Below are 9,720 nucleotides of genomic sequence, written 5' to 3' on the forward strand. Positions count from 1 at the left end.
CTAAACCTTTGTCCGGAGGTTGGTGAGTTTTGACCAGATAGCTTTTAAGAGTTTATTTTAGTAAATGTGTCTTTTGGTATCTTTCGTGTGGTCAATGAAGCAGCTAGCGTAGATGTTTATCCATGCTGCAGAAAGCTTAAAGGCGTCATGAGTTTACAGTATTGATAACACCAGCAGAACTGTCTTGCTAGTAAGTAAATCATTTTGCATGGCCAAAGTCAGCTACAGTGAAGTATTAAATTCCCACTTCTCACAGCAACATACAAGTTTCAGTTTCATACTGAGGAAAAGCTGCAACTCTAACCTGATGCATACTGAGCAGAACCATCTTCACAAAGTGATCTTAATTATTTTCATGAAAAGAAAGTGCTAATGTCTCATGTTATATTGTACTTTTATAAATACCTTTGTATGGTCACACATAATCTATTATTTAGAAACATGTGGGCATTGTTTTAAGATAACCTTCCCAAGCCTTGACTGACTTCCGTAATCCTTGAAACAAGTAATACTTAATTTGTGATTCCCAGCTGATATCAAAGGAACATGACGATCAATCTTGGTCTGGAAATAGGAACAACTCTACCTTGAGCACTCCCTGTGCGTGTAGTGAAGGCGCTAGCTGCTTCGGTACCTAGGTCATAGCTGTCTTCAGCTGAGCTGTGTGAATGCTCCCCCACCACTGTCAGAGAAGAGGTGCGGTTTATTTGGTTGGGGTGTTTTTAAACAAAAAAGCCGGGCTCTGGTGCTAGTCACCTCCACTGACTATGAAGGAGTGTAGCTCAGCAGTGGGTATCTATCCTGTAAGCACTTTATTCAGTCCAGCTGCCTGGCAGAACTTAGAGGCTAAAAATAATAAATTCAGATCTTACTGCTGTTCACTTGAGTGGCTTGATTTGAAGGCTGGATCCCCAGTTTCCAAGAAGATAGATACTGTGCCTAAAGCTCGGTGGGGTTCCAGAACTGTTCAGTATGATCAGCAGGGCTCTCACATGCCCTGCTGCCTTCCCTCGTTACCAGCTCTGTGCAGTCTTGTTCTCCTTTGCACTCGCTTGTCTCAGCCCCTGGAGAAGGTAGTTCAGAGAGCTTAACCAACAGGGACACTGACTTATTTTTGTTTAGTTTCCTGAAGCAGCTCACAGCAGGGTCTCACGAACACTCCTGCTGGCACGTAGAAGGGGTGGAAATGTTCAGCTGGGCCGGAGGTGCCTCAGTTTCCTTGAATGTATGCCCTCCTTCAGTTGCGTAACATGGGAAATGCCCCAGCTGCCTTACTCGGGATGTTCCAGGTCCTGTAAGGGTTGCATGACCATGCAGAGAACCAGGAACCCCCCGTTTAAGCTAGGCAGACTTGTATTTTCTGCTTTCAGGTCTGTATTGCACCTCTCTGGCAGTGCTCAAAGCCCCAGCAGAGGTGGGGCATACCTGCTGTCTCTCTGGGGTGTCATAAATGGCACCGATCCTTTTAGAAGTGAGTAGACAAGAAATGGGGTTTCTAACACAAAGACTTTATTGCGCTGTGAGCCAGTGACAGAACTGAGCCCACAAACACCACCTAATTTCAATACAGTATTTTTCCATTGCATTTTGCAGAGGCAGTATTGTCCTCTCTTTCCCACTCTTGTCTTTTCCACGTTTAATCTTCTACAGGAATTGGGGTTATTTGCCCTCCCCAAATCTCAGAGGTTTCTCTGGGAGAAGCTGCATCACATTCACCATTTAGAGCCAACAGAGCTGTTCTGGAAATGGAGAAAGAATATCTTGGGGAATGCCTTCTGTTTATCGTCAATAGTGCGGAGTTCCTGGGCTGCTTCTCGTGCGTTTTTCTTTTAGCAGGACCCTTCCTGTGCATGCCTTCAGCAACCAGCTTGCTTTCAGAATGCCGGGTCCTCCGCAGCACGCGTCTGTGTGACAAACGGCTTCAGGTTCCCTCGGGTTTGGGTCACAAAGTAATTGACAACATCCTGAAGGCTTGGGAGTGTCACCTGTTTCACCAAAACCAAAAAAAACCCCAAACCAAACCCTCACTAAATACAACATGCTGCGTGTGTTGAGAATACACTTTCAAAACCATGCTGGCAGGCTGGCGTCCCTGACAATGTTTCTCCAACAACTGATGCTTGATTTACATCCAGCATGTGGCTGCAGTGAGGTCTAGGACAGCCCTCTGCAATCTGTGGTAACGTTTTGACCCTCAAACATAAAACTCCATCAGATGAGTAAATAAAGCAAAAGAGAGATCGCTCTCTGTACTGTTGTGCTCTCGATTGACTGCTGATGCTCTTTCAGCAGCTGCTTTTTCAAAGCAATAGGATGTTTCTCAGGCTATGAGTTAAACATCTCTTAAGAAAAAGTGGAAGGAAAAAAAAATTAAGCAATCTGGGATGTTTTGCGAGTGGTTTGATTTTACTTTTGTTAGAAGATGATGTGGTTTTTTCCCCCCTACTTGTCTCATTCTTAAAAGATAACTTGTTCTTTGAGATTAGGTTAGTTGGACTAACAAGAGAGTTGAATTCTCTGCATACTTTATAGTAAGGAATTTACTAGAGCTTTTCTAATTTTCTGCAAAGTGATATTTCTTACATCTGCTTAAGAATCTTCAACAAGGGAATTGCTCACTTACCTGTCTTTCTAACTCGATAATGTAGCTTGTTCCTTTGGACATCACTTTGTAGTGCTTTAAGCATGGGGCACTGAAAGAAAATGAAAGTTGATATGCTGCCTGAAATGAAATTCTTTTTGATGTATCGTCGTCATTATAAATGCCTTTACAGGAGCAATGGGTGTGCTTTGTAATACCCCCACAGCTTATTGAAGGTGTGTGGCAGGATTTGTTTTTTCCCGTTTTAGTTAAGAAACACTGAAAATTGCAAATGTCATTCCTGGTGTCTCAGATGCCTCTTGTTCTGAAGCTCTGCAAAAGCTGAAACATGGCAGTTCAGTTGAAATGGGGTGTGTTTTAGACTAAGTTACTGTTTGAAAATACTTGTGTCTCATTTTTTGTTATTCATTTTGCAAAGGGGTACAGCTTGTTCCATTTTCATTCTGCTTGATGATTTCTTAAACTGAGTAGGGTTTCATGGCAAACAGGGGAAGCCCATTTACCCAAGGAAATGGGCTTTTGCTGGCTGATCTTTATTGCTTCTTTGTTTAATCCAACTGGCTTTGGAGGAGGAGAGAACCAAGGAATCAGTCTCAGGCCCGCCCTGCTGCCTCGTTTGCCTTTCTCAAAATAGCCTGAAGGCAAGGCATATGTTTCACATGTCACCTCTGGGAATTCAGCTTTTAATACAGTGCATACTAGTTAAGAATGGGATAACGTATTGTGGAATCAACCTACTCCAGCTCGTGTCGGATAGTGATTGCGTAGTTCTTGCTGTCGCTGCCGGGACGCAGGATCAAATTCCCCCATGAAGGGTTCTTTTCTAACATCTCTATTGCTTCTTGCCGAGATACTGCGTAGAAACACCTGCATAGAAGGGAGGAGAGAAACGGCATGAATGCGAGTTACGCTGGCAAGGCCACGTCATTCTGACTTGCGCGAAAAGACGCGGTCTACCGGGCTAACACCTCTTCACAATGCTAGGCTTACCCGGGGTAACTAGCCATGGCTGCCAAGAGGCATGACACCTGAAGGACTCTTGCTGGTTAATGCTGTTATAGGAGCATAATTCAGGACAGCAGCACTTTGGCATTCTCAGAGAGAAAGTGAAGCTTTCATACAGGTATGATGCTTTCTGGACCCTTGGACAGAATGTGAGAAGAGTAACTTGGACTCACCTTGAATTTCTCCATGGTAATCAGCATTTTCTAAGAAGGGCAGATAGAGCAGCCCAACGTGTGGCTTTCTGAAAAGTTTTTTAGGCATAGCAATATGCCGCACTCAGCCTTTTCTAAACAAAAGGCATTGTAGGAAAGCTGCAGGAGTAATCTTTCCCTTAGGAAATCTCTATAAAGGCTTTAAGGTAGATTTTGTTCATTGAACATTATACAACCCTTGTACAACAGCTGAATTTTGAGCCTCTGCACAGAAATAATACTTTGAAAGAAGAAGGGAAGGCTTTTTATTCAGGTTGGGGTTTGCATAGTTCAGTCAGAGCTTACACTGGCATCGCGGTCAATGTTCTGCTGGAAGGGCTTTTTCTGTTCAAGCAGGAACAGTCATTAAGTGTCATCCTTCTTTTCTTTTCCTTCTCTAGGACTTCATGCATTCTTGTAAGTTGCCCAGGTAGTAACGACTCATCTGGTGGAACTGACAGCTGAAAATGAACAGCATAATTGGGGAAAAAAAAAACAGGAGTGGACAAACATTGTGAGCAATCGTTTCTGTGTGTGCATCACAGCTAATCTCTGAGCACAGCTGCTGTGCAGAAATCTTTCTTACCTGCTTGGTTTAAGCAGCTGTGATAATCTGGAAGGTTTGGATGTGCCTCTGCTTTGAATAAAATGCTGCATGTGTGTTTTTTGTTCGAATAGGGAAATAAGAATATCTGTGTCCTGAATTAGAAGAAATGTGCATTGACAGAAGTGGGAATGATGTAAGAATCCACAACGATATTTTGCAGTTGCTATACTGCAAAAGGCTGTATAAATGTAGTTTAACCTATTTCAGCCATCCTCAGCTTTTTAAGTGATTCAGCTAGGCCAATGTAAAGTCACTTGTGAACAAACTTCATTTATTTTTCCACTGGTCGTTATCAAAGAGGGTCTTGCTATTGTCAAAGTGCATCTAGCTAAGAAGAATAGTAGAATAAAACACAGGGCTGGGGGGTTCTCTCAGGTGTGCAGTTTGGCCATCTCTTTGGTTACATCTTTATCCCACAATAAAGACCTAGAGACTTGTCTCTCCGAGCAGGCTCCCTTTTTCACAGCTGCAGGGGATGGACTTGTGCTAGAAGTCTTTTCCTTCCTGGATAGCAAACAGTGGATTGGGAACTGTGTCTGACTAGATACCATGGCGGAGTGTGTATTGCAGATGAGCTGGGCTTAAACCAGCCCGAATTTCTTAAATCAGCCTGAATTTTGCTCTCCTCAGGAAAAAAAACCCAACCAAACAAAAAAACCAATTACCATCAACAGTTTAGTGTGCACAAACACCTTAGAAGCGAGGGTTTGTGCCTGTGGAAGCCAACTTCTGGCATGCATGAAGACAAATCTCCCTTATAGACACTTTTGACATGAAGTGAGATACAAAGCTCTTCCATACCTTTGTTACGGTGAGAATAAACCCCTTCCATTCTTTCCCGTGTTCACAGTCATTAGCCTGAGAGAACAGAAAATGACAGTGTAAGAACTACTACAGCAACAAAAAAAAAGTATAATATTTCACGTAGAAGCCTCAGATAACACTCACCCTTTTAGAAGTGCCATGCCTGGAAATGAGCTCCCTGCCAAGCTACGTCACACCCTGAAACCCTGCACTTCCCCAGTACTTGCATGTTCAGTTAGAGGGAGAGGACAGAGGTGGGGAGGTAAAAAAAATCATACGCTCTGTTGGAGTAAAAGGAGAAGGTTACGTGGGTCCAAGGAGATGGGTGAGTCTCAAGTATAAAACCTTCTAGATAGTCCCTGAGCACTACAATCTGCGTGGCTTCTGAATGGCAGGGTGGTCAGGTCTTTTATCGCCTTCTTGGCTTTACAGGTGACGTGGGCCTGTCAGGGTGATACTTCCTGGTTTTTGTTGTACATTTTCTTGTTCGATTCTTTGCTGTTTTCATATTCCCAGATATTCCTGAGAAAAACTTCTAATGCCTCGAGGGGGAGTTTCCCTGGCGGTAGGTGCCTTTATCCTGCCTCCCTCTCTGACTGCCTTTTGGTGCTGCCTGGCTGCCGGCTGTGCGGCTAGATGTCAAGAAGACAGCTCTACTCCCGCACCAAAATGGAGCTCTGAAGATCTCTGGGAGATGGAGTAAAGTACTGAATGGCTTAAAAATCACAGCTTTCCTCTTTTTACCTTCAGTTCTAGTTCCCCATTTGGCAGCATCAGGATGAACCGTGCGGAGCCATTTTCATCTGGATAAACGTTGGTTGCTGAGGTCAAAGCTGATATATCTAACTTCTGTGAGTACTAAGGAGGGGGGCAAAGAGAAATAGCACAAGTTGTAGTTTTCACCAAAAATCTAGCTGTTCTCCAAAGGAATTTGTTTAGAAGAAAGTAGATTGAAACTTTTTGTTTTTGCAAAAGCTTAGGTCAGTTTAACTGACAGATGTGCCAAAGTTAAGTCTTTTGCTTCTGTTTGCAGAAGCTCTTCTCACCAACAACGTACCTTCTGGATTTTTCCCATCCTAATCTTCATAATCACAAACAGATTAAATCCACGAGACCTCCCTGAGTATTTGCTTTGTGACTCCAACTAAACCCTCAGCCAGAGTACACCATAATACCCAGCTCTTTTTCCTCAGCTGCATAAAGGAAAGTCATGTTACACACCACGACAATTCTACCCTTGTGCGTAGCTGAGGAGAAGGCACTTGGTAAAATTATGGAGCAATCTGGATATGTTTGTAGCTCAGGTCCCCAAAAAACACTCCTTTTTTTGATGAGGAGAATTATATGCGATAGTTTGTTTCACTCTGGCTTTTTTTGATCTCAGCCTTTCTGTTACAATGTTCACTACTCTTTTTTTCTGGACTATGCAGATGAGAGGGGAAAGGGTGCCGAGAGGCGTCTGGAGTACATAAGGATTACTTCATGAAAATAATTGATGCACTTAATCAGATGGGTAGTTACAAAGGTAACACATTACTCACTGTTGGGGCTTTCTTATCATCATAAAAGAAGAGCATAGTTCCTCTGAGTTCTGTCCAATACACTCTAAATTCCTGTTGGAGAGGAGGAAGTGTCAGTTTGTGAAGACGATCTTTTTAGTTCCCGCAAAATGCTGAAAGTGAAAGAACTGCTAAGAAAAAACTGTTGTCATATGCTAGTTTTCAGTGTTTTAAAGATCATTAAAGAGCAAGTGTGTATTTTGCAGGCAGTTTATGAAAAAAAAAGTTCAGTAAATAACTCCTTAGAGGCAAAAAGATATATAGGCTCTGGGCTTTGTTTTCTAGTATCCTAATCTGACATGGAACTAGGAAACTTTACTTTTAACTAATTTAAATGTTTTAAGCATTTGTCAACCATTTGTCAAACAATTTAAAGGGGGTAGGTATGTGATGGAAGGGAAATATATTTTAAATGCCACTTTAAAATCTTGCTCTCCCTAGAAGGCATACAAGTGGAAAATAGTGTGAGATGAACATGTGTGAAGACTCCAATCTTCTGAACACCATTCTCTCAAAGTGCCTATTGGATTGAATTTTGATCCTGCCAGTTTACTCACTATAGGGAGAAGATCATGGAGCTTGACGGTAGTCTGACCTATTAACTGGACTTCTTGCATTTGAAGTGGTATTTGACATACTTTGTCCTTAAATTATGTGTAGTAATGTTTGTATATCAACACCATGCCAAGGTAAATATGATTGTCTGAGTCTTTTAACTGTTCCCTAATGCAGTCATGCCAGAGTGGTGGGAAAGGTTTTTCTGTTTTCATGTGCCCCTGACACCCTGGGAAGTATAGCTGTTATGGGACACTGAATTGGGAAGGCAACTTCTGTAAAACAGGAACTCTGTTCTAGTTTTCAGTTTACTTGTTTTTTGTTTGTTGTTTTGGGTTTTGGGGTTTTTTTTGTTTGTTTGTTTGTTTGAGGCAGGAGTTTAAAACACAGTCACAAACATTGAAAAAAGAAGTTACTTGGGAAGTCTGATAGGTCATACAGATTAGGGTGAGCAACATTCCCTACTGCAGGTGATGCTTGCTCTTTACCCTGCTAGCGCCTAACTAGTCTTTCTGGTGGTTTCTGTCAAATTACTAGTGTAAAATTTCTATAATGTTCAGCCTCTGGACCCCAACCTCTGAGCGCTGCAGTGTTGCATTAAGGTAAATGTCCTCGTTAAACTATCTGTCCCTGGCAAGTTAATGAAGGCTGTGAACACTTGCTGTGGTATGGGGCTGGATGTCCTGGGAAGTATTGGAACTGCAGCTGGTGAACTGGGCTTTCTGCTCTATGGAAATGTAGTAAGAGTAGTTGTCCAGGAGCGCTTGTCATTGTTTCACAGCCATGAATATGTTTTTCTCTTGGCCGTCGGGTCTCTCAACAGTAATAACACATCTCGTCAGTCCCACAGAAGTCTCTTCAGATCGGCTGCGTATTATTGCTCTGCCCTGTTAGTTTTTGTTATTCCAGTATGGTAGTTACTGAATTTCAGAAGGAGGGGTTGTTCAGGGGGAAAAAAAGGTTTTACGTAAAAGATTATAAATAAACGTAAGAGGGAGCTTTAACTTGGAGTTGTTCTCCTGCTAGATAGAGCAATGCAATGAGTTGAATAATTTCTAGTGCTGCAGAAGAATTAATAGTAAGATTAGTCTACTTTTTGTTTCTTGGAGTTCCTGGTTTTTTTCTGTGGTACTTGGTTGTTCCTGTGTTTGTGAACCACCAGGCTACTTTGGTCTTTTGATTATGTCTGCCTTTATCACTGCATGACTGTCACTTTCTCTAGTCTGTCCTTCTTGCACCTACAGAGATGGGAGTGTAGGTAGGGTAAAAACAACTTTGTAACCCTAAGTACAGGGATTGCCATTATCAAGCGCTAAAAAAGGGGCAATCAGCTTGATTAGGGGCATGCTCTGAACATACATGCTGTTGTAACGTACACAAGCATGTAGGCATTTACAGACTTGCGTCTTAAATAGTTATCTTGGGTCAAAAAAATCACTCTTATTTTCCCAGTTAGTCCACGTATGTTAAATGATCAGCCCTTACTAACAAGAAAAAAAAAGACGTAGAGAATCTCACATATACTTCAGGTGGCATGTCACTGAAGACTTCAGGATGGATACTGCTCTCCAGTAAATAGAGGATGCGTCAGAGCAATATAAACATGTCAAACTCTGCTCTTGGTATTCAAAATATTGCATTAGCTTTTCACCATGGTGGTAGCTATGAAATCAGTCAAACTCAATCCATATTTCAGTCGGTAACAGTAAATTATAATGGGATCCTGGAGATACTGATGGTTACCTTGCATAATTTAGTTTACTTCTCCTCCGCCCCAAGTAATATGAACAGAAATAACTAGATATCATTATTTTGGTGCAACCGTTTGTGTCAGCCAGTGCTGAAAAACCTATCCCCCCCAGACCTGTAGCTGACAGCAATACATTTCTGAGGAAATATTTCCACACGCCCTGCAAGGGACTGTGTGCCTTACCTGGCATCTTGAGTGCCGGACAGACAGGTAACCTTGCAAGTACAGAGGCAGACCAGTGATCCTCTGCCTCTCCTGGAAGATTAGCCGTGGGGCTGGCTGAGGAGTTTCCTCAGGCTGTTTCCTAATGCCTCTTGGCATCCTCTGGATATCTCAGCAGGATATCTGGATATCCTCTGTTGCGGTGGTTTTTTTTTTCTTTCCCCCCCACTCCTGTTTTTCTCAGTCTGCTCCGTATCAGCCTTAGCCAGAGAACTCGCCCTGGTGAGACGGGGGAAAAGCAGCACCTCGAAGAGGAAGTTCTCCGTACTTGCTTTTAGGTCAGCGCACACACCGCCAGCTCTTTGCTTGGCGTGTGATCACGGGGGGAACCAGACTGCAGGGATTGAAAGGATCTTTTCCTTTAGAGTTTGCTTGAGGGGAGACATTCAAATGATGAGCACGCTGGTGCAAAAGTGCATTGGTAC

The 9,720-nt window shown here is 42.7% G+C and overlaps 1 protein-coding gene across 1 annotated transcript; it reads right to left on the minus strand.

Moving 5' to 3' along the window:
• Positions 1-1,874: 1,874 nt before the first annotated feature.
• On the minus strand, positions 1,875-9,394 carry STAP1 (signal transducing adaptor family member 1). The gene is made up of 8 exons (XM_009817941.1): positions 9,257-9,394; positions 6,751-6,822; positions 5,954-6,067; positions 5,207-5,263; positions 4,105-4,259; positions 3,341-3,469; positions 2,624-2,693; positions 1,875-1,985 (listed from the first exon to the last, which is right to left on the minus strand). Exons 1-8 carry the CDS (start codon positions 9,392-9,394, stop codon positions 1,875-1,877), a joined length of 846 nt encoding a protein of 281 aa, XP_009816243.1.
• Between the last annotated feature and the right edge of the window lie 326 nt (positions 9,395-9,720).

This window comes from Gavia stellata, chromosome 5, assembly GCF_030936135.1.
Source record: "Gavia stellata isolate bGavSte3 chromosome 5, bGavSte3.hap2, whole genome shotgun sequence".
Lineage (NCBI taxonomy): Eukaryota > Metazoa > Chordata > Aves > Gaviiformes > Gaviidae > Gavia > Gavia stellata.